This window comes from Gossypium raimondii, chromosome 11 (genome assembly GCF_025698545.1).
Source record: "Gossypium raimondii isolate GPD5lz chromosome 11, ASM2569854v1, whole genome shotgun sequence".
Classification (NCBI taxonomy): Eukaryota; Viridiplantae; Streptophyta; class Magnoliopsida; order Malvales; family Malvaceae; genus Gossypium; species Gossypium raimondii.
The window spans coordinates 54,764,638-54,790,334 of NC_068575.1; the positions used below are offsets into that span (position 1 = coordinate 54,764,638).

The 25,697-nt window shown below is 32.7% G+C and overlaps 2 protein-coding genes across 2 annotated transcripts; one reads left to right on the forward strand and one right to left on the reverse strand.

The window, feature by feature from the left end:
* Positions 1 to 16,754: 16,754 nt before the first annotated feature.
* On the forward strand, positions 16,755 to 22,429 carry LOC105802819 (uncharacterized). The gene is made up of 8 exons (XM_012634689.2): positions 16,755 to 17,088; positions 17,477 to 18,745; positions 18,832 to 18,922; positions 19,063 to 19,220; positions 19,301 to 19,352; positions 20,014 to 20,093; positions 20,188 to 20,281; positions 20,849 to 22,429. The coding sequence occupies exons 2-8, from the start codon at positions 17,564 to 17,566 to the stop codon at positions 21,454 to 21,456; spliced, it is 2,265 nt and encodes a 754-aa protein (XP_012490143.1). The 5' UTR covers positions 16,755 to 17,088; positions 17,477 to 17,563; the 3' UTR covers positions 21,457 to 22,429.
* Positions 22,430 to 22,953: 524 nt separating this feature from the next.
* On the reverse strand, positions 22,954 to 25,422 carry LOC105802820 (laccase-6). Its single transcript, XM_012634691.2, has 6 exons — positions 25,240 to 25,422; positions 24,985 to 25,136; positions 24,647 to 24,891; positions 24,427 to 24,555; positions 23,390 to 24,331; positions 22,954 to 23,285 (listed from the first exon to the last, which is right to left on the reverse strand). Exons 1-6 carry the CDS (start codon positions 25,363 to 25,365, stop codon positions 23,155 to 23,157), a joined length of 1,725 nt encoding a protein of 574 aa, XP_012490145.1. The 5' UTR covers positions 25,366 to 25,422; the 3' UTR covers positions 22,954 to 23,154.
* Between the last annotated feature and the right edge of the window lie 275 nt (positions 25,423 to 25,697).

Sequence of the window (25,697 nt, forward strand, 5' to 3'; positions counted from 1 at the left end):
TTGGCTTGGTAAACTGGTTTGATATTAATGTTAAAATGAATAATGTTTGCTTACGACTTACTAAGCCGCAAAAGCTTACTGTGCATGTGTTCTTGTTTACCTATGTTTTATAGATTTAAAAGTAATGATACGAGCTCGGGGATCATCAGCAAAGTCTATGACACTATCGACATCTTTTTGGTATTTTGATAAATTTTTGAATTCGATATTATGGCATGTATAGGCTTGCTTATGTTTTTGGTTAGTTTTGGAACATGTATATAAATGACCATGCGAAAATGGCTCATCTTCTTTTGATCGAATTTGGTGTTTATGTATATGGTCTTTATGGTCATTGAAATGGAGTTTATAATTATGCATATTTGATTATGGTATAAGCATGTGATATGAAAATAAATGTGATATATATATAGTTTGGACATATTAAATTTGGTTAAGTGATTAGTACATGTATAATTGTTATGCATTGGACGATAGATTGATTGGTTATGAGTTGAACCAAATTACCGAATGTATATATATATTGTTGCTAAATGAAATATATGTGTGGATAGATACTAGCAAGTATATTATACTTGTATGGTGTAATTTGGCTTTTGGTATTATATAGATTCGGTTATGATTTATAAGTATAGAGCTATGTTTAATCCATAAACCTTTGATAATTAGTTTGAAATGATATTATTAATTATGTTTATTCGACTATGATATGAGTTTTTATATATGTGCATATTGAATTCGGTTTAAGAATTTAGCCTTAGCTTGTTATACATGTAATATAATTGTCGTGTTTATGTTTGTGTGTATAATTTTGGTTAAGTAAGTTTATGTTTAACTTGTTATTATGTTTTGATAGTGGGTGATGAATTAAGTTACAAGTATAATAAGTATAAATCTTACATGGAAATATGAAAGTGTTAAGCCATTAGCTGAATTATTTGATTTGTAATGGATGGTATATTATATGTATATGTATATAATAGCCAAGCTTCATTAGGTTAAGTTTAAGTTTGAATATATTTATATATATATTTGGCCTCATAGGTATTTGCCAAATTCGACTATTATGTGCTTGTATATTTGGTTAAGTGAGCTATTAACTCGTTAAATTTATAACTTGGTTATGTAGCATATTCGGTTATAGTATTTGATTAAAATAAGTTTGGTTATATTTTTTTATATAATGTGCTAAGGATTAAATAATTTATATGCAATGACCTAATATGCTTATGTTGACTATATGGGGATTGTGAAATATGGATGGTGAATATGTCTAGGTTATTTGAGTTAGGTTGAAATGGTAAAATGTGCACTTTTAATTTGCTTGAATGATTAGTATATGTACTTGAATGAATTATTAAGCATGCAAATTTGTTATACTTGATTTGTTTCATTTTTGTCTATGCTATATAAAAACATATTTTATATATAGTGCATTATTCGGTTGTGTATAAAAAAAATTCATAAGTTAACTAAAATTTAAAATAAGTTTTGTGTTCGGTAATGCCTCGTAACCCCAATCCGGCGACGGACACGGGTTAGGGGTGTTACGCAAATAATATGGTTGGGGATAGAATGTTGGTATTGTAGGCGATGGGGAATATATTGGTGTTGTTGTCGGCAGTGGTGTGTAATATGGTCCTAGGGATGGAAGTGATGCAAAAAAAAAAAACCTGGAAAAGGTGTTGATGCATGATATGATGATGCATAATGTGATGCTTGTGTAAAAAAATGGGGTTAGTAAAAAGACTAAAAAGATATGAACCATACTGACCGAGAGGTGGTGCACTCATCAGTGCCTCATGTGGGGTAGGAGATGATGATGATGAACTCGACGCATGTACTCTCGATCGCGGCCTTATGTAGGGTCGTCTTGGCTACGATGACATTGCCTACTCCTCTTTTCCTCCGACAATAGATATGGCTGACCATGAAGTCTAAACCATGTCACGTAATTCGAAGAGGTCGCCAAATTCGTTCGAACAATTGGTTTGCGTGTAGGTATGGAATCATACCTATGTTCCCAAATGTAGATATATTTGGCATGAAATTTAAGCCAATCTTCATCGATTCTCTCCCTTAAGTCGATCTTATGAAGGTCATCAGGCTCTTAAGGTGATGATGGAATATTTTGTATAAACCTGAACTGGCGCATCACTCGATTAGATTTGTGCATCTCAACCATTGCAAAAAAAAAACTATCAATGGTACTTTAACATGCCAGATATTGTGATTTGTCAAAAATTCGATCATGGTGCATTTTTGAGTTCTCAAATCAAATTATGACATCCATTCAAATTATAGTATGAAATTATAAATTTTATTACGTGCCTGATATTAAATTTAAAATCCTTACATAAATATTATATAATTGAAAAATTCAAAAGCTAACTTCCACTTCTGATCATTGATCTAATAATAGTTGGATACCTTTGAGCTTATCCAATATACCCATATGACTAATGTCATTTTTCTACCTATTCAAATAATATATTATTTCAAATATATAATAATGAAAATAATATTATATAATTATATTACTAAATGAATTTTACCTTATTAAGAGTGAGAATTCGTAAAAGATGTTTACTCGGGACGTAAAAATGGCAGTCGGTACCATGCTCATAATTGAAGGAAGAGTATGCAACCATCGATTTTAATTTCTTGTACTTCTGTTGCCCGACACATCTCTCGGTACAATGTCACCAACATAGCTGATCCCCAACTGAGTCGCCCCGCTTCTTTTAAGTCGACTAGTAGTAGCAACCACATTAAATGTATCAAATTTCAAGATTTATTTGACATTAAAAGGCCCCTAATTAACCTTAGTATGAATGTTCGCACGTATTATTGTCTTTTGACGACACTAGCGGAGCTATTGATATATGAGAATTTGTCTTCTAACCATTTCATCTCTATTCGAATACCATTAAACTTGTCTAACACATTGCCTAATAGTTGGTTGCAAAGTGCGCTCCAATCATCAACGCCTACTACCCCCGTAACGATTTCCCCATCAACCAGTAAATTGAGTTGTAATGCTATATCTTTGAGTGTAATTGTACACTCACCGCACGAAAGATGAAATGTGTGCATCTCGGTTCTCCATCTTTCCACCAAAGCGCTGATAAGTGCAGGGTTCAATTTAGTCCCCCGAGCATACGAGATACGTACAAGAATCTTGCCTCTTGCAAATGTTGTTCAATAACATGGGGTGCTATCGCACTTAAATTGTGTATATACGTATCGATAATCCAATCTTAGGTCTGATTATATAATTATAAAAAATTATAAAATTAATAATGTTAACAACTTAATAATTATATTAGTTAAAATAACGCTGAAAATGTGTTTATCATCCAAACAAAAAGAGACATGGACATTTTAAAATTATAAAATAATAAAATTACGAAATATAAAATTAAGATAAGAAGAATTTGAGAGAAATTAAATGAAAAATTGAGAATAAAATAGTTGCGTGAATAGATGAATAAGGTTGAGAGAATTGATAGAATAAGATTTGAATACAAAAGGCAAAAAATGAGTCGGGTATATATAGCAAATAGACTAGCCCTTAAGAAAAAATTCTAGCTGTTCAAAAAAATATGTTGGAAATTAGCCGTTGGATTTTTTTACCATTGCAAAAAGTTACTGTTTGATGAAAATACGTTTAATAGGATGCGCTTTTTTTCTTTCCCTAAAATCAATCTATTTCCCTAAATTTAAAAAAAAAACTTAAATCTCTAATTAATTTTTAAAATCCACATTTTTAGCTAATTAACCTGAGATTTGTTAGTAAGAATTTCTGTAATATCTATGCATAAATTAAGATGTAAATTAATTATTTAAAATATCAATAAATCAACTTTTAAAAAGATTCTGTATTCAACAAACTCGGCTTAAGTTATTTTAATTTCAACAAAACAATCAAATTTGGTGTTGAAATTTTTTTTTTGTATTTCACCTTCCAAAAACAAGAGTTACAGATTAATTCATTAGAATAGTTAAACGGATAGGACTGACTGCTATCTAGGTAGTTACTAGTTAGTCAAATGGTCAAGGTCTTTCATTTGTCTTTATAAAAAATAATTAATTTGGGGAAACAAAGTTCCAGGAAACTTCCCGGTTTAACTTGCTGCCACTGCCGGTGATATCATAATTTATCCAGTCTCCCGAATCCACTGATAATGACATTGGTTTGGTCAATTTGATGGGATGGGATCACTTTTATGTTAATGCTTTGTTTAAATCTCACAAAGATGCTCCAGTCTGTACACTTTTTTTCTTCTTCTCTTTTTATTAGTTTAACATAATCATTTCACATAATTATTATTTCTTGTATATATAGATTTATTCATGATGATCTCTCTTTCTTGTATATATAGATTTATAAATTTTACAGTTAAACCTCAATTTCAATATTTCAAAATGAAATCATTATAATTTATTTATTTAAATTTTAGGACTTAATCATTTTAATCACCTAAGCGTCAAAATTTAAACGAAGGTTAACTATACACACTACATCATGTTTGTACCTTCATTTTGGTCACCCACCTTCTAAAGTCACTTCCATTTTGGCCACCTAAAAAAATATTTTTTTTAGGTATTGATTGAGGTAGAAAAACATCAAGGATTAAAATGAAAGAACGGTAGTGACTAAATAATACACAAAAATTGTCAAATTTATACTTGTTTATCCCATTATTAAAAATTCTAATTCTTTTAATATTAAAATTTTAAATTCCAAACCATCAAAATAAATTAAATAAATTGTTTTTTTTTTTTGCTCGTTGATAATTGACCGAGCCATACACCCTCACATAATAAGCAACAAACGTAATCGATATTATTCACAATTCAAGCATGACTTTACCACAAATATGACGGAGTGAAATTGTAATATAGTTATAAAATAAATTACTCACGAGGGTACTCCAAAAGTCATTTTCATTGGGGATTGGTAAGGAAAAATTTACTAATCGATGAGCACATTACTGGCCTACTCAACCCAAATGTCATTAATGCAAAGCAATTAAGAAATGTATCAAATTAATCTTTGCCTAAAATGAAAACAATCTTTCTATAGCCTCTTTCTTGATTAGATTATGCAAGTGAATTAAGATGATGGTTAATTAATCTATTAATTCCTCATGAAGTACTCACATGCCTTGATTCTATCAACTACTACTTTTAACTAGAAATCTCCTCTCAGTTTCATTCTAAGTTAAAACTTACTACCTAAGATCTCCTCTTGGTCTCACTTAGGTACATCATGTTTAATTGAAGTAGTGGCATAAGAAAGTGATTTTAGTGTGAGTTTTAATTATTAATTTGATATGCTCACGAAGTAGAAAAAGAGAAGAAATGATGAAAGTGTTGGAGACAAAGTGAAGAATGAAAAGAATTAAAGCAAAAATAATAAAATTCTAGTAAAAGAGAGGTAAGTACACCAAGAATCTTACCTTACCAAATTAGAATTTATGTGTGAATTATATTCTCATTGTTAGATTGGTGTTCTCAAAATTTAATTACACATATGTATAGGAAAATGTTAATATTTATTATGAAATTATTGTAGGAAGAAGTGAATATATGAAATTAACTTCAACAACAAAGTGAATAAATTAAGTGTAGTGAATTTATAGTAAAATGACTAAATTGAAAAGTGTAAAAATTTTAAGTGTGAAATAAAATATCATGATAAAGAGCTTAAATGAAATGCTAGTGAATTAATTAAAAGTGATATTTAAGAGAATTTCTAGTGATACTCAATTCCATATTTAAAAAGACCAAAATGTAAAATATACAAAAGTGACTAAGTGTACTAAGATTTTGAAATAACATATTCAAGTGTAATTATATATAGAAGTGAAGTGAAATCTGAGTGAGGAGATGGTGATTGATGAAAATATATGTTAGTGGGGACTAAATTGAAAAGATTGTAAAGTAAGTGAAATGAAATTTATGAAAATAATACTAGATAGAAAAGTGACCAAAAATTTGATGTGTAATAAAGTAGTGAAGTGTTTATGGTTGTAAGTTTCAATGCTAAGTGAGATTAAACCGACATGTTAGTGAATATTTAATTTTATGAAATTAAGGACTAAATTGCAAATATGTAAAAGTGATAGGTGAAACGTAACGATACTTTGATAGTGGATATGAAGTATTATGAGTCAATGTGTTATATATTTCATGTGTCAAAGGAATATTAGTATAATGTTTATTGAATTTTTATAATAAGGACTAAATTGAAAAGATTTCAAAAGTATGTAAGTTTAATTTTGAAATTTAAAATTAAATTTGATTATGTTATATTGGCCCATGTAGACAATATATGACGTAGTATGATATAGATCACATGCCATTAGGAAACATTTAGCGCACTCTTTATTTTGTTAATGCACTTCGGTGCCACTATGTTCTGTTATTGCATTTCAGTGCATCTCTGTATTAATTTTGTATATCCTTTATGTTCAATTAAGTTTACATCGGGCTTCAGTGATAAGATAATTAAGGATAAAAGAAAAGTGAAATGGTTAATATGAATATGGTTTATAATTTATAGAAAGATAAGTAATAGTTTTGGAAACTCTATTGAAAATGTTATCTAAGTTTAATTATCACACTATTGATTAGTGGTTGTATATTTAATTTTTCTCAAGTTAAAGTAAGATTCAAAAATTTTTTTGTACTTACTAAGATTTCACACTTCACATATTTTCAAATGCGTAGATAAAGGATCGATAATAAATTTTTATCGAGGATTTGATCTCAGCACATCTCATCACATCTCAAAGTTTGAAAGTGAGTATGATACAGATTATTTGAAATTATATGTCACATGTACATAAGTGTTTGAGATATGTTATAAAGGGGTTTTAGTGAAAAATACTTACAGAGGTTAAAACATAAATGATGTTCGAAAATGACCCGAGAAACCTAAATTGAGTTCAATAAGTATGAAATGAAGTGACAATAGTAGCTTGGATAATTATGTCTCTCAATGTCAAATGTGATACTCGTTGCTTGGGTTATCAATTTAATCAGGGTAAGGGATGTTACAGTGAAGCTTGGTTGGGTAGGAAGTGATGATGAAGTAGCTCGAGAAATGAGGCTTCTAATAAACAACTCTTGACATTGTAACATGATGTATTATTGTGCACAAGAAGTTGCGTACATGTATCATTTGCAAGCACAATAAAGCATTTAGCTTTAATATTTGGTTGAACTCACAATGTTAGTCTCTTCCAAATCTCTCTATTTTTGTTTATAACTTTATCATCTTTCCCTAGTTGTTAAAATGAAGTGAAGGACAATGGTTTCTTGTTAGAATGCATTAAAAAGTCATTACCCTAGCTTGATTTTTATTTCTTTCTTCTTTCAGATCATATCACATGACTCCGTATCCATAATGATTTTTAGAATGTAGTAATGAACATAAATTTGATGGATGAGATTCAAATGCTATTAGCATTTTTAAAACAAGAGAAAGACCGTGAAAAAGGATGAGTCTTTAAATAAAGCCATTTTTAAAATCAATAAATATAGTAATTAATTATACATGAAAAGTAAATCTTGAAAAAAGAATTCAAAATGCCAAGCTATAGAAATATATGTATTGCAAGAAAGAAAGAATATATAAGGATTTTAGATGAAAACTAAACAAAGCAAATGAGGTTGTGACATATGAAGTTTTCAAAAAAGAGAAAGGTTCATGGCAGAAGTCAGCTTCTTTTGGCTTCTTTTACTAAAAATTAATCGAAAAATCTTGTCAATTTTTTTGACTTTATTCATGATCATCTTCCTTTTTAAGATAAAGAAAACCCTTTCGTGGTGGTCCTTGGGGTTTTGCAGTTTAGGTTTAAAGATAAATTAAATAATAATTAAAGAAGTCAGGTCTTTTGAATATATTATATATTTTTAAAGGAAATCAATCAAATTAAAGAATAAAGAAAGGGGTGCTGGTTAGGATTTTGTGGCTATTCAAAATAAATTTTGAGGTTGTATGTGAATGCGGAGTCACCGGTGAATCTGAATCGTAACACGGATTGGTTTATGTACCCTGAAGTGTGGACTATTTATATTATAATCCTCTTCTTTACTTGGCTCATTGTTCTTTCCGTCTTCGGTTGTTCTCCTGGCATGGCTTGGACCATCATCAACCTCTCTCATTTCCTCGTACCATTCCTATTTATTATTTAATAAATAAAACCCAATGGAAAGGAATCAAGCAGCATGCTTCGACTCGGTTTTTTATTTTTTATTTTAGTTTTCTTGCTGGGTCCTATCTTCGCTCTTCATTTAACCCGCTCTGCTCTGCAATTCTTAACTAAAAGGTTTTCAATGGCTTAAGCCTGAAGGCTTGTATACGTATCAGGCTTTGATTTATATAACATTGGATTTGGGCCCTGCTCTGAGACAAAGGATTGGTTAGGCTTTGTCCTTCGGTTCTAGTGCATCCAAATTCCAAATCTTGCTAAATTTTTTTATTTTCGCTGTTTTTACTTTAAACAAATATTTACATTTTTTTTATTTTTCATATCCGGTTACGGTTGATGTTCAGAGTTTATGGTTGTTGAAAATATACTACTGCAAAACAAAATCGTTAGCACTGATTGAAAAACAAATCAAGCGTAAATAAAGAAAAGAATCATTGTGCCGTGAAAAGACCATTGCCTTAGAAGCAAATTCGTCCTGATCGATGTAATCGTGCAGTGGACTTCACTCCCCAAGTTTAACACAAGATTTTAATATTCGTACGCCCGAATAAGGAAGGTGAAACTCAATTGGTATTACTCTTCCCTAAAGAATCGAGAAATAAGATAAAAACGAAGCTTTTAAAGCTAGTTGAAAAACTTGTCCGGAAAAACCACACTAGGTTCAATTCCCAAGGAAGGGCGGAGGGGTCACAGACGGTCCCACTTAAAATTTAATCTCCTAAATAAGATTTTTCTCTAATGTAATTTTAGTAAAATACCAAAGTATTAGAGAAAAAAGAATGAGAGAAGCTCTAGTTTGTTGCTATATAAATATGAAAGATGGACTGCTATATATATTATTATTTGGAGGGTAAAATACGTAGGAGCAAGATAGTAAAATTGTAGCATCAGTTTGAAATTGACCCACTATTTTTGCAACAGTAAAAATGTTAGAGGATTTTATATAACTAAAATTCTGAAAATAAAATATATATTTGTTATAAAATTTATCAAAATAAAAACCATAAACAATACATGTTAACATGGAGAAGGTTGAGTGATAGCATTAGCACATTAAACCTTTTATTCCAATTACTTAATAAGATAATAAAGAAGACTATAAAAATCCTTTTAGTAGCTTTTACTCAACCAATGTCGTATACACTCACTTTACATTATATTACTAATATTATGGCTGCCTAAGGTTCGAATCTATATCTTTTTTTGAAATGCAATGTACATTATCATTATACCTAACAACTTGTTGATTAAATATTCATATTTTAATGCATCCATAAAGTGTAAATTAATTATTGTCCCGAACAATATAATACAAATAGCAGTGAAATATAGTCACATCTTCATTATATATCCTTGGCCAGCCATGTGAAGGTCATTACAACTTGTTGAATGGTGGAGCTAACATGAATTGATCCAATCATTCTGGTCTTGGGGGTATCTTCGTTGTTGCATGGTGTTAACAGATCACGTTTACTAGCTTCACCACTACATGGTTTCTTACAAAAATCATTAGGTTTTTAGTATAAGAGTAGATTCCTAGTCATTTCAATGCCTCCCAATCTTTGGGACAAATTCACTACAGCAAATTTCTACTACTGTCTGAAAACTGCAAATTGACGTTGACATTGACGTCCTGGAGATAACATCAAAGTAGGAACAGTTCAATATGCAGTAACACTCAAACACAATCATTATATTTGGACAAACTGATCGAATAAATAAAATGAAAATCATGATCATTTGGACTAACACCATCCACTAGAGATGACCTTCATGCATAGAAGCATTTCAATTAAGTGGATGACATGAATTTGATCCTTATTCCCTACCAAAAAGTACGCAATAATACGTCATTGAAGAGGAGGTGTAGTAGGGCAATATATAATATAATGTAATATAATATAATATGACCACTTGTTGTAAGCTTGCAGGCCATGCTTTGAAATGGCAGTGATCTCATGCAGGGTCCAACAACAGTTGATTAGTGGTTTGGACTTTGGCCGTTGATTAGACGTGAGACATCTAGTCTTTAAAGGAACAAATAAATTCAAGGAGAGAATATGGTTCAAGTAACTCAAAACTCTTATAGCCACAAGATGGGATAATTCTGATATTTAATTGGATGGCTTCATTGTTTTTTGGCTAAGAAAGCAGAGCATTTGGCATCTGGAATTTTCAAGACATTTGTTGGGGGCATAACATAAAAGGGGTAAAGCATACATATCGTATAGCAATATTTTTAACCAATGGGTTAGCTTACTTGCTTTTGCCCTACTATATTATTGAAGAATTATTATGAGAGATAGAGTATGTTTAAATTTTTTTTTAAAGTTATTTTCAAATTTGGTGGGCAATAGGATGTTATTATTATCAATTACATTATTTTGATGAAAGGAATATTGCTATTGTGTGAAAGTGGATTTTGGCAATTGGCATGGGACAGGCAGCATCAAACATGGAAAATAAATATAATTATAACGATCGAATAATTATGTGGTAGTGTGAAAAAAAATGGCCTTCACTTAAGCACCAATCAAATATAAAATTAAACTTTCAACATATTTAAATAAAAACTATAATTAAAATATTTATAATTTTCAATACTTATTTTTTTATTCATCAAACAATATTTATGTGAGTATATTTATATTTGGAGTCTTTTCAAAAAACAATTTGCAATTATATTAATACATATGAATACAATTAGAATAAATAATTACAAATAATTAAACTAATATAATTAAGAACAACACTCAATTTAAAATCTCAAAATTTTTAAAAATTAACTTAAAATTTTATTTAAATATTATTTCTCTCGTAATTATTTTCAAACTAAGATTGTTTGGGGATTATTTATTATAATTTTTTAAAGATACCTCGACACTTACTATGTTGAAATCTTTCATTTCTTACTAGAACTAAAAGAATTTAAAATCTCATTATTAGGTGATGATGATATGACCCTGCAATGTAGTCGAAACCATTATCTTATCATTTGGTAATGATGAAATAACCTTTCAAGGACCTGAACACTTACTAGTGTCATGGTCATGTTAATATTTTACAAGATTCCTCCAAGAACTTTATAATTGCACTGCTATATATTTAACTTTAATTAGGACACTCATGAGTGTCAATGTCATGTTTCTTATTTTGTTTATTTCCCTTCCATTAACTCTTGTATATGTGTTCCAAAAACTACGCAGCAAGTATTTGCATCTCAAAACACCTTAAACCCATTCCAATTATTCTCAAAATTTATTACAATTCATTTTATCATGAAGGTTTTTTTATTTTTTATAAAGTTAGTGTTATTAAAATTCTCATAAGTAGTTAAAAGTTATTAATTTTTATATGTTTGTAAATTAAAATTTCTTGATAACATATCTATAGGTGTTTTATTTCTTCTAGTTTTATGTTATTGATGTTGTTACTATTTGTTGAATATGTTATATGTTATTTTTCTATTGTAATAGTGGGTAAAAGTAGTATAGTACCCATTAGATTGTTGGAACATTTTCAAATATTTATAGTATCCCAATAACTATAAATGAATGGGTGTAATTAATCAAAAGATAAATCTTTTGGTCATTGGTCAAAAGTTATATCATTTGATTTTTAAAAAGAATTATAATTATTCAAAAAATATTATTTGAATAGTTACAAAATTAAATGAATAATTATTATTATATATTTATTCATAAAGACACCTATTGAAAGATGTCTCTATGAAGAGACAAGAAAATTCCTATAAATAGGAATGGGTTTTCATTTGGAAATATATCAACAAATTCTAATATTATTTCTTCTCTTCCTTCATTTTCTAATATTATTAGATTATTCTATAAAGTATTACTACGAAATCCTTTGTAGAAATTGAGTTTTGTTACACATTACTCGATGCATAGTGGACTATTCTCAATGCAAAAAAGCAAATAGTCATTGGCTTCATTGTATCCTCGAGGTTAATTTGCTTGGAACTCATTTGCACATGAAGATAAGTGGAGCGAATATAACCTTAAAGATAGTGGCTTGATACACGCCTTGGAGCCTTGTCCTATTTCTTCTTTTTCTTTTCGAGTTCCGATCGTGTGTTCGAGATTTTCCTTACCGGAATTTTGTAATAACATAGATTATTCTTCAGGTTGTATTTTGACCACTTTACTAAAAAATATAAGCAAAATGATCATTGTACATTTCGTATGGAGCAAAATGAAAATGGTCCATCTATTAATATTGTTTTTTATATATTTCTTCTATTAAGTGTTGATGTGACATCATAATAGGTAGCTAACACATTCTTATAGAGAAAATACAATGAGAACTAATGGTCATGGCTCAAGATGGTAACTGAAACATATTACCACTAATTGCTTCTATCATAGTTTTGGTGAGTTGCCTAACCAATAGGTGAACCCAACCACTTGTATATAGTACGTTTTGTATTCAACACATCGCACACAATATCATGAATGAGTATTGTAATAAAGAATTGTACAAATACCAACAAGTAGTTGGAAGAAGCGGAAGCGGAAGCGGAAGCGAATTTCTTTCTTAGGCATTTGGATGATCAACTTCAAATTTTGGACTCAATATTATTGAAAGGATTTTGCCTGAATACCATTCCTGATCCAAACAGGATTATACTTAAACTATAAAAAAGATGAGGACACTTGTAATTATACTAAAAACTAAAAGAATTGTGCCGATAAAATTTAAACTTATGTATGTAACCTTAATATAAAAAAAAATTTCTTATACATATTGTTGGTTTTATTCAATTATTAAATATTTTGAGGTTGAACAAGGGATGAGCTTAGGACACCTCGATTTCATGATAAATTGATACTTATATGTGTAGCACATGATGCTGCGGGAGGTTGGCATGAAAACATCCTGATGGAGCAGTAGGTGTAGTCATATGATAAAGAGCAACACTATGATCGTATGACAACAAACCTTACAGAATGTGTTAATGTGGTGTTGAAGTCCACTCATATCATTTGTCCATTATCACATTAGTTGAATCGACATAGTACAAGTTTAATATTGGACTTTTTGTCAAAAGAAAGAAGAATCAAGTTGACATGATAGAAGCAAAACATATTTTCTACGAAAGGCAAAAAATCACTGTCAATTATAGGGCAGTTAACTCTAATCGTGTAATTAATTTTTCCATTCGAATTACACACACATTTAGGGTTAAAAAATTTGTTGGTCTAGTCTAAAGAGTGACACCGGGGTTTATATAGAATCGATTATGATAATGGGTGGTGTAATTGTGACCATATTTAAGTAAAAAGATACTCATATTCACATGTGATTATTGCATGTAATAAATAAATATCTATCGTATAAAATACGTGAATAATATTTCCTATTTGATCATATAATCAATATTTATCGACGTGAGTTTCAACTACTCCCAATAAGAAGTATTGGCCGTTGAGCTCACTAGTTTATAAATTGTGTTCAAATCTGCAATTATATAGAAATTGAATAGATGGACCTTAATTAACCTGAATATGCATATTTGAAACAACAATATTAGGTAGACTTGCAAACACTCACGCAAAGTCGAGGTCGACTTGTATCATATCCAATGTTGGCGTTTGGAGTTCGATAAGTTCAGCTAGTTATGTAGGTTGGGTATGTTCGTCTGCTTTGAGAGGGTTAGGTAGCTTGGGCACGCTATCGCATATTTCTTTGTTCACCAGGTTTGGCAGTCGTGGTAGGATCAGCACGCGCTGGCATATTTCTCTTTTTTACGACTCAATTTTATCTGTTCAGCTAGAAACTAAGGATGTTGTCCTTACTGATATAGATATTAATTGTTGATTGCAGATATTAAACCAATCTAATAAGATATGGATGATGGAAATTACCATCCATAATGAATGCAACTTGACTGGTATACTGAAGCTGAGCAACTCAATATGCATACTCTGACTACGAATAACACCCGGTTGTGCTCGATATTGGAACACAAACAAAAATTATGAAACTTATCAATTTGACGGAATGTCTTGGATCATCCCCAACTGTTATAAAATTTAGTCACTATGATAAGTGGCAAAGTTAGAATTTTCTTTTTTTTTTTTGGCACGATTAAGTTATATATTTTTATAAGAATAAAAATATAATTTTACTATTATATTGGCATATATCTTTTATAATTTTTAAAAAAGTTAAATCAAAATTTTATTATTTTAAAAGCCAATTAACTAACATTTTTATAGATTTTGAGAGGATTAAAGCATAGTTTCCCATTTCAGGGGCTATGGCCCCTCCTTCGCCCCTAACTATAATGGCACTCAATGATGGAGATGCATATAAGAAGTGTGCACACTTTAAAATCATCGTGCACTCATGCATCTGTCGATAATATAATAATAATCTCATTATTCAAATACGGAAAAATTAAAATAAAAAATTGTATTTAATCACTATCAATAATAAAAATTTATCAAAGGTTAACACTTCTTTAAAAACCCTCGGAAGAATATAAATAATTAAAACCATTAACAAGTAAATAAATTATTTAACATATAACATCACATAATTCACTAAAAATAAGTTAAAAAAGAAGAAAAAGTCAACCTATAGTAGAGGGAAACAGCGAAATGGTGTGTTTTATTGAGAAACACCATTATTAAGCTTGTGAAAGAATTATGTATTGTTTGTATGTAGCACTACAATTGCAGTACTAATTAATGTTACTTGCGCTTAAAACTTAAAAAGAATATACTTTTATTTGTATGGTTTTAAAAATTATAATTATATATTAGCTATACTTTATTATGAAATTATGTATTTGTAATATATGTTTTGAGGTTGTGTAATATCGTGCTTCGTGTTGTTGTATTAGACATCCATTTTAATAGTGATTGTGAGAGCTTGAAATCGGGTTAATTGCTGCTTCAACAGCAGACAGCTGCATGCATGCATACGAAATTTCCTACATTATTACGATAATTAATCTGCTGACTGAGCATGAAGCCGGCGTCACGCTTTTCGATTTCTTTAACTAATTAACAGATTACATATTGACGCAAACAAAAAAAACTACTGTTTTTGCATTTGTAATCGCCGGGTTGCTTGTTTGGATTACACTTCTTCACAACTCAATTGAGGGGAAAAGGAAGAAAGAAAGAAGGTCTGGTCTATATCACCAAACCACTGTTTTTTTTTTACAGAGTTAATATTGTTATGTCAATTGTTATCTTTGAGTTCTAATACATTATAATTATTTTATATACGGATATCATAAATAGAGGCAAAGCTAGGAATCATATGACGGGGATGAAGATAAAATTAGAAAAATTAGAGGATTAGAGTTAAAATTTGTGTTTTAAAATAATTTAAATTTAACTGATTAAAATTACAATTTTCGATTTAAAACAAGTTAAAAAGAATTAAATTAAACTATTTACTTTTAAAAGTTACTTAATCCATTAGGTCAAGACTCAAGATCCTTACCTATCCCTTTGGCTATGTTTATTTTTATTTTAATATTAAAGGGCATAAGGACCTTATAATCCTACTTAAAGAGTTTTTTTTTATTATCATAAAATAACAATCTGATATATTTTTAGCCCTGTAAATTCAACCGACTAAAAGATTTATTTGCAAATGTAGAAAACATGCAGATTGAAGAAATATTAGATGAGAGCAATGTGAAGAAAAACAAATGATTATGAGTATTTTAATCTTTAAAAATTTTAACATTATATCTATAAAATATTATTTTAAAATTTTAAGTTAATAATATAACATTTAAATTTCAAAATAAATATTCCTAAAATTTTGTGAAAGTTAACATTGAATTCAACCAACTATCCAATCTCTTTTAAATTTGCCGTCATTGAAATTGTCAAGCCGTCTTCCCATTGAAATTTATCAAGAAGAAGAATACCTCTTTCATGTTGTATAAAAGGAATGATTTATGTCTTGATGCAGGAAGGGGGAAAAAACCAACCATATATATCTCACATCTTACTTTATGAGAAAATGAAATGTCATGTTCTGTTTTAAATTTATTTATGTACTAAAAGTAAAAAGTTTTAAAGATAAAAGTTAAGTTTGAGGTTTTATTTATTTTATTATTATATAGTATTTCCAGTCTTTATAAGAAATTAGTAATTACATCTAGAATCTTTTAATATCAAATTTCTAGCTTTGTTGTTGGTTTACATACAATCCTATATATGGTGGAGCATATAGTACATATTGTTTTTAACTAAACGTTTTCCAGAAGAAATTTAGATAATTAATTAGGTAAATACAACATAAATTCAAAAACTTAAACAACCAAATACTGAAGAAAGAAAAAGATATAGAAATCATCAATTAACTCCTCATATATATTGGAGTAATGTCAAAGAAAATTTATTAATATCATCAGTGTATAAAATGTAATTAAGACATACTTTTTAAAAAAAAAGGCATACAATGCAATAATCTGGTTTAAGTGAAAGATATTTGTTTGAATAAATTAAAATGGTTAATTAGTGTGGCCGTCACCGGTGGAAATAGTACGGGCAGGAGGACAGCAAGGCAAATACTGCTGGCCTCTCCAATTCTTGTTTCTTGGGCCATAGTCCATCCGTTTTCACTCCTTTCCAGATTACCCTTTTAGTTTTTTTTTTCTTCTCAACTTTTGTACTTAACTACTTTCTATTTAGTTTTTGTTGTTTTGTTTTTTACAAGTAATTTTTGCTCTCTGACTCTCTCTAGTCTCTACATAGGAAGAAGAGAGAGAGAGAAAGAAATGGAAATCCTTATTGGAATTGGGAAGGTGATGATGATGAGATATGAATAAGCCGTATCTTGGGGTCGACGGACTCTCCAACAAAAACCCCAGGTGCCCAATCCATTGCCCTATTAAATCACCTTTTTTTTTTTTTTTTTGGGTTCAGACATAAAAGCAAGAATAAAAAAATAAAAAAAAATCCAATCTTAATTTTCTATTCATTTAGAGTTTCTTGTTGTTTATCATATTCCTATTTTCTTATCATTCTAATGTCTCCTGTTTGTTGCTTTACCTCACTTGGCACTGATCTGTGCGTAACAATTGTTTTGAGATTCGAGTTTTGGTTAAAGCTGTTAAATATTATAGTAACTTATTAGTTATGGTGGGTTTTAGTTGGGATCTGTGTTTCTGGGTATTAGTTTTATAGTTCTAAATATGAAATAAATGTGTTTTTTTTTTCCGGGTTTTGATGTTTTGTTTTCTCATGTCATCCTTGTAGGGAATTTAGAGCATTGCCTAGGGTTTTTGTGAGAATACCATTTAGGTGGGAGGGTGAATTTTCATGGGTTGAACTGAAGAGTTAATAATGATGGGGAGTTTAACTGAAGAGGAAGATCAATTTTTTGATACCCGTGAAGATATCACTTCTGTATCTGATTCAGGATCCGATTGCCCTGAGAATTCTGATTCTGAACATGCTACATCCATCAATTCAGTGCCTTCTAACGTTGGATTTGAAATTTGGGTTAAAAACCCGAGTAGTATTCGTGAACGACGTGATAAATTCCTAAAATGGATGGGGTTAAGCATAGATCAGATTGCAAGGGAAGGTGCCTCTAACGTGTGGTGTGATGAAATTGAAGTGGAAACTGATAGAATTCTGGAGAAGAGTGGAGCGGCCTTAGGATCATCAAGTTTTAATGATGGTTGTTCTTCCAGTCAGTCTTCTGTTTCTTGTTCGTCAAGTGATGCCAGGGAGTTGTTGGATAGGGCGTTGGATGATAATCTTGTGTGTAGGATTAAGAATTTGGATGATGGGACAGAGTTCATTGTGGATGAGCTTAGTCAGGATGGCAAGTTCAGGAAACTGCGGGAAGTAGGGTCTAATCATTTGCTTACAGTCAATGAATTTGAAAGGAAGCTTGGCTTATCCCCCGTTATTCAACAAGCAATGCGGCGGGAAGTCAAAGATGTTTCGGATTTAGGGCCAGAAAGAAAGCAGGGGAAACGGGGATGGCTTAGGCGATTAGGTACTGTTGCTTGTGTTGTTGATAGGCAGGTTGAATCTGCTTGTACGATATCCAATGATTGTTACCTGAATGCAGAAGCTAGGATTCAACTGGTTCGAGTTAGATCATACAAAAAGCGGTCAAAGGAGTTCTCAGCTCTTTACAAGGGACAAGAGATCCAGGCCCATGAAGGGTCAATCTTAACAATGAAATTTAGCCCTGATGGTCAGTATCTTGCAAGTGCAGGTGAAGATGGTGTTGTGCGTGTGTGGCAAGTGTTGGAGTCTGAACTATCAGGGAATTCTGACATTCATGATGTCAATCCTTCCTGTGTCTATTTCACAGTAAATAACTTTTCTGAGTTAGTTCCTCTTCACGTAGACAAAGAGAAAAATGGCAAATCAAAGAGGGTGAAGAAAGTTTCGGGCTCAACTTGTGTCGTCTTACCTCAGAAAGTTTTTCGAATTTTGGATAAACCTATCCATGAGTTCCGTGGGCATTGTGGTGAGGTCCTGGACCTCTCTTGGTCAAAGAGTAAGGTCAGTAATTGCTCTGAAGTCAGAAATAACTTGCTGTCATTTGCTGGAATTTATTTGGGTTTGTAATTAAAATTTATGTATTGCAGCATATTCTTTCATCCTCTGTTGACAAGACAGTTCGCTTGTGGCAAGTTGGATATGACGAATGTCAGAAAGTATTTTCCCACAATAATTATGGTGATATATTTGAATCGATGCTTGAGTTTTATTATTTCTTATTTTTTGTTATAGAAATGTCTACTTATCAGAGCAATCACTTTTGCATTGTGATTTATTCTATCATAATTGTTCCATATTCTTGTTGCTATGTGATACAGTGACATGCGTTCAGTTTAATCCTGTGGATGATGATTACTTCATTAGTGGTTCTATAGATGGGAAAGTGCGCATCTGGGTTATTCCTGGTTGTCAAGTTGTTGACTGGATTGACGTGACAGATATTGTTACCGCGGTTTGTTATCGTCCTGATGGAAAGGTTCAATGGACTTTTTCTTATCCATTTTATTTAGCAATCAGGTTTTAGAATTTTGAGCTCATTCATTTTTTTCCCTACAGGGTGCAGTTATTGGCTCAATTAATGGAGATTGTCGATTTTATGATGCTTCAGGTATATCATTAGTTTCCTGGTCCCTTTTATGATTGGTTTATTGTTCAAGATCTCTGATAATGCTATTCTAGGATATGGCAATTTTTACTCTTTGTCTAGCCGCTTGGAGTTTTATCATATTCGTCTTACATTTGAGCATTTTCAATATATTGAAGTAGAATGTCTTGAGGATGTCAATTGGAATATTGCTTGGCTGTAGGAAATAAAAAAACTTATAATTTTTATCCTTTTGTGTCGAACAATCTGTGTCAGAAACTTAAAAGTTCAGAGGCCCAGAGAGATCAAGAGGAAATGAAACATTATCTGCTGACTGCTACTAAAACTTGGTTTTATTTTTGATGAAATAATTAACCCTCTAAAATTGTGTCATCAAAGTTGTAAATTACTAAGTTGGGTTTACTTTTGCAATTTTAAGGGGAATGTTGAACTTTCCTTTTGAAATTCATTTTTTGGACAGCGGAACCTTATTGTTTCATATTTGTGGCTTTCATTTTATGCAAGCTGAATTTTTTGGGCTTATGATTGGCTCCAGGGTAGTGCTGGCAAGCGATTTTACATTTTTTTCTCCAAATCCAAAGTTTTTTCTACCAAACCTATAGTAGATGCCTTTTGGAGGTTAATTTGTTTGGAAAACACTAACTGGTCTATTTACATGAATCAGATAACCATCTGCAACTTAAGGCTCAAATCTGTTTACAGAGTAAGAAGAAATCTGCATGCAGTAGGATAACTGGATTTCAGGTATTGACAATTACCATCTATTTTTCCGTTTTCTGTTGTTGGCCCCAAGCAAGCTTCCAAGCATTTGAGAGTTAATAGAGGGATTATCTTGTAGTTTGCTCCTGGGGACCCGGATAAATTGATGGTTACTTCTGCTAATTCACAAGTTCGAATCCTCCACAATGTTGATGTGGTATGCAAATTTCGAGGTAGGTAGTTGTTTGGCTGATTTAATTGGATATGATAATGATGTATTGAGATGGAAAATGTGCTGCAATTAGGAGATATAGAAATATTTTTATCAAAGTTCGAACTACCAAAATTTTGATCTTTGAAGTAAAATTTCTCAAACTCTTTACCATCTCAAGATCTTTTTCCCCCTTTAGGTCTGAGGTCGAAGGAAAGTGGAGAGTAAAGATAGACGTGTACATGTTTTATTTGGGGGGGGGGGGAGAGGAGGAAATAAATTAAGACTTAGGCATTAGTACCTTTGTTTCCTGATTTGAACTTTTTCTAAATTATATTTTGAAGAACAAGAATGGATCATGAGCTAAGCTAACCAAATTAGAATATTTGATGAAATTTACTACGTAAAATTTGGGTGTTTTGGTTCACTTTGAAACTCTTAGCTTGATAACAACTTCATGAACAGGGTACTGGAGTGGAAGCAAGCTTCACTTTCCTTACTATTTATACCTAAGAACCCTCTTTATTTGCGTGAATCTCTCAGCTATATGACTGTGCTATCACCACTAAATTACCTTCTCTATCTACAGGCCTGCGGAATGCAGGGAGCCAGATATCTGCATCATTCACCTCAGATGGAATGTGGATTGTTTCAGCAAGTGAGGATTCTAATGTCTATGTGTGGAACAACATTAGCCAGGATGGTCTGGTTCCCCAAGCAAAAAACAATTGGTCTTGTGAACGATTTTTCTCAAATAATGCATCAGTCGCCATACCTTGGTGTGGCATGACATCTATAAACTCTATTTTCTCAACTATGGCAGGAGGTATGCCATCCCCCAAAGTTTCTTCTAGCACATGGACATGTAATGGGAATGCTGGGGTACTGCAATCTGAGTCGGGTGAGAGCTCTCTACACAAATCTCCATTCTCCACTTCTGAACGTTCTTCTCTAGGCCATGGATTTTTCTCAGAATCTTTGTCCAGGGGTACTGCAACCTGGCCAGAGGAAAAGCTCCCCCCTCCAAACTCCTTGGTTGTGTCTTCTGCGATGTGTAAATCTCATTATAAGTTGCTTAAGACTTCTTGTCAGAGTGCACTTGATTCTTCTCATTCATGGGGCCTCGTAATTGTAACAGCTGGTTGGGATGGACGGATCAGATCATTCCAAAATTATGGGTTACCAATCCATCTTTAGCCTTCGTTGAGATGACTTCAAAATTTTGCTGTTTGATTTAAGAATTACGTCACAGGTATTGAAGCTTTTGTTGTCCAGGTTAAAAATATTTATGCTTGGTTGATTTCCCAGGATGTGGTATTGAACTGACATATGTAAGCATGAGCAGTAGATCTGATGTCAAGGCGATCCTTTTCCTTTTCCCGGCCAACCAAGGTTGTCAGGTCTGTTACAGTGGAATTAGATCTTAGTTTAATCAACATTCTTTTCTTGTGCTTTAGTGGAACTGGATGTCTCGAAAATGGGCAGTTGGATTTAATCGGATATCATTCTTTAATTTGGTAAAGTGAAAATCCAAATTACAGGGTCATGCCAATCGGTCCTATTTGAAGTTTTCTATATTGCTATACAACTGGAGATGTTTTGGTGGGGTCTTTAGGAGACAACTCTTAGGTCAGGGTATGGAAGGAGGAGAATTATAGCTGGTGGTCAAGAGTGGCTTCTGAAAAAGCCAGTGGGGTTTGTTTACTTTCATGATTTGTTGGGTAATTGAATAAGAATTGGCAGTCAGTGGTGTAACAGGTTTTGGACCGTAGTGGCTGCTGCTTGCATTTGTCAAATCACTGGTCTGTTTATTTCCATATTCGACTGATATGCTACATTTGGATTGTTGTTCTTGTGGGTATTAAAGCCAAAGCAAATCTTCTGTCTTCAATCTGTGAGAGGTATTTGGTCTGGAAAACATTGGCTTTGTTAGCCTCAAACCCCTTGTGATGAAGGTAAGCATTAAGTAGTCATACTTTAGTAGTAATTAACAAGCTTTGTATTTAATTTTTTTTCATTGCCCTTGGGAACCAATTGCAAGGGTTGAATATAGAAAAAAATTTTGCATATAAATTATCTTCTGTTGTTTGGTGAAAAAGGAACCCATTCGCCATTGCAACTGAAATATACTTTTGAAAAGAAAATGAAAATTACAAATGTTCGAGTTGGAGCCGAGATTTGTACATTATATGAAAACGCATTCAAATTTTAATGGCGGATGTACAGTTTGAAGTCTTGAAATTTGATATTCAACATAAGAAATAGATGTTGCAGTAAGTTTTCTAATCTTAGTGGTTGTTTTGGGACGAAACTGAAAAAGGGGTGGTTGGTCTGGGTTTCACTGAGGCATTCAAGAGTTAGGTAGGTAACGGGTTATTTACTTCCGAGTAGCCGACTGTTTGATTATTTTGAAGAGTAAATGTCTAATAAACAGTAACAGAGATAATTGGATTTACCTGTGAGTCATTTAAAGGATACGAGTGGCAGAGGAGTTATGACAAACGAACCGATCTTCTTGGACCATAGGAGGGCTATCCCTGCCCTGCCCATACAGTTGTTCTACATTATTCTGAAAATGGTCCTATTTCCAGTTGAGTTTTGGCTCAATAATTCATAATACTAGCACAGCAACTAAACCCTTGCATCTTGTAAAATGTTAAAAGGTATATAATCATTTCGATGGAACACCAAACATGTAGCCAAATAGCCTCGATATGGAAAATCAAAGGAAAAAGAAGAGAAGAAATTTGGGGTTTTGTTCCTCCAGTCTTCACTTGTTTCCATTAAAAAATATATATAATGATCTAAACGAAATGGAGCAGGCCATATATAACCTACTTGCGCCTAAAACAATCCTGAGCGAGACATATCAAAAGAAATCCAAGGGAAGGGGGTCTAGCAGCGGGGCAGGTCTGCGGGAGGATGAGGCAAAGTCTCCAGCTCTCCTTTTCCATTCTCCACTATCAACACCGCCCCTAATCCCCATGACTGGTGTATGTCTAAGTGGCAATGCATAAACCAAACCCCTATTTACCAACACAGCAATCCGATTCTTACTTATTTAGTTAGCAGCAAAATATAATTCTCATAAATATCACAATTTTTATTGTAAAATGAGAGCACTTCTTACCTGGATTGTCAGCGACAAACTGAATTGCTGCCCATCCTCCTACTGGAACTCCAATTGTGTTCATATAAGGTGGATCAATCAAGTTGAAGTCTGCTGTCTGCGGATTAAAATTCCCTGTACCATATCCAACAACATAGAAGCTGTAGCCATGAAGATGAATCGGGTGGTTTTCAGTGGTGACTGTGCCTGTGTCCTGGAAGATAACCTGCACCCTGCTTCCGTATTCAAGGACCTTGGTCCTAGTTCCATTGGTGGCCTGTGTGTTATTAGGAGCATTGTTTGGTGCCCCATTGACAAAGTCATAGAATTTAAGGGGCGAGTCAGGGAAGTCCTCTGTGAAATGACCACCAATCTTCTTATAGTAAGCTTCCAAAACAGATACGGTAGGATTTACAAAGCTTATATTGTTCATGGAAGCTGCAAAAGTCCCATTGTTCGTGCCTTGGCAGTTCCACTGTGGTGTCTTGGACTGGCATTTGTTTATATTTAATCCCACGGTGACAAACAGGCTAGCATCAATCTCTTTAGGAACATCAACAGGATTAAGGCTTCTAAGACCATCCATGACAGTCATTACTGCTAGACTGTCATTAAATCTTGGTAACTTAGCTGGCAACGACAGACAGTTAGGGGCAGCACCTAAGTATTGGAAGTAAGCAATGGCTGATATGTTTTGGAATGAAACATTCTGGGCAGACATGTATGGTCCCATAGCCATGGAGTACTTTCCTATGGGCTGATCAGCCGTGACAAGGACATTCATGGTCTGCCCTGGTCCCAGCATCACACTGTCCGTGGTGAACGACTTGGTGTACTCAGCATCAACCTCCACGACTGTTAAGTTATGATAAGCTATGGCAAAGAAGTTCTCCATGTTTAACCCTGCATTGATTAGCCTCAACAAATATGTCTTCCCTGGAACTACTTCGATCCTGTAAACATCTGCACACCATATAAATTGTTACTCGTAATCAAAGCAGGTGATCAAATGTGACTAAATACTGCAAAGAACTAGAGTTTTTAAATATGTTTTATACCATTTCTAGAGCAATTGTAGTTAGGACCTGGATGACCATTTATGGTAAATGCATCAGCTGGTGGGGCAGCTCCTCCGCTTGCTAAAACTTGCCGCTCGAGTTGCACTACATCTCTCAGCCAGTACTCCCCTGCCACATTTCCAGGTGATTATCATATCCAAACATATTCAATCACATTATTCACAGTATTCAGTATGTTGAATTAAAGCAGAGCTTTTACCTAGGATTATGATATGTTCTTCGTATGGTTGCTTAAAAGGGTAAGGGATCCCAGTTTTAGGATACACAACAATGGCACCATGAGCGGTGGCCCTAAGCCAAGAAACATGGGCATGCCAGAAAAAAGTGCCCTTCTGCTTCACCAATGTGAACTCGTATGTGAAAGTCTGGCCAGCTTGAATGGGACACTGGGTGATGTACGATGGACCATCAAACCAGCATGATAGCTTCTGCCTGACTCCATGCCTAGAAAAATAAGCCAGATGACATATAATTCGTAGAGTTACTGGACTTTTCTGATTAGTTAGTAATCTTCTTCATAAAATTACAAGAATATACCAGTGGATTGTGGCATTGTAAGGGGTCACATTGGTGACCTTGACGATGATTCTATCATCCTCTTGGGCATAAATGACAGGTCCCGGGAACATTCTGTTAATGGTGACAATCTCTTTGGTGTTACACAGTTTAGTAACTCTCAAGGTTTGCACCTATTAACAATGAGAGACCCTTTATAGTTAGAAAAACAGAATTTACATTATAGAGGTAATTGTACAGCACATTTTTTGGAGAGAAACGTATAAATGGATTGACCTTGAAATCATAGAACCTGGTCGACCCCCCTCCAGGCCACTCATGTGCCATAGCATGGAAAGCTTGGAGATAGTATGACATTGACAAGCTTAAGCATAGCAACATGGAAGTGGCTAAGTTAGCCATTTGGAGTGAGAAGCTGAGAGAAAGTTGAAGTTAGGGAGGGGTGGAAAGGAGGGTCAATTTAATAGGGTGCAGCCATATAATATTTTAAGCTTTTAACCATGGAAGCTAAAGTAGAAATTTTTTTTTGTGTGTGTGTAGGTGAATTATGTTTGTCAGCTTTCATGATTCCTCTAACATGGTCTGGTGATAATAATATGTTGGGGGCGTGATCAGTGTGACCCCATTGTGTGGTAGGGATTTTAGTCATCTCCTTGTCTTATCAGGGAAAAGCAGATCGTCTTTTTTCTTTTTGATTCATAATCTTTCAACATTTTCCCAGTAATTTTATGTCT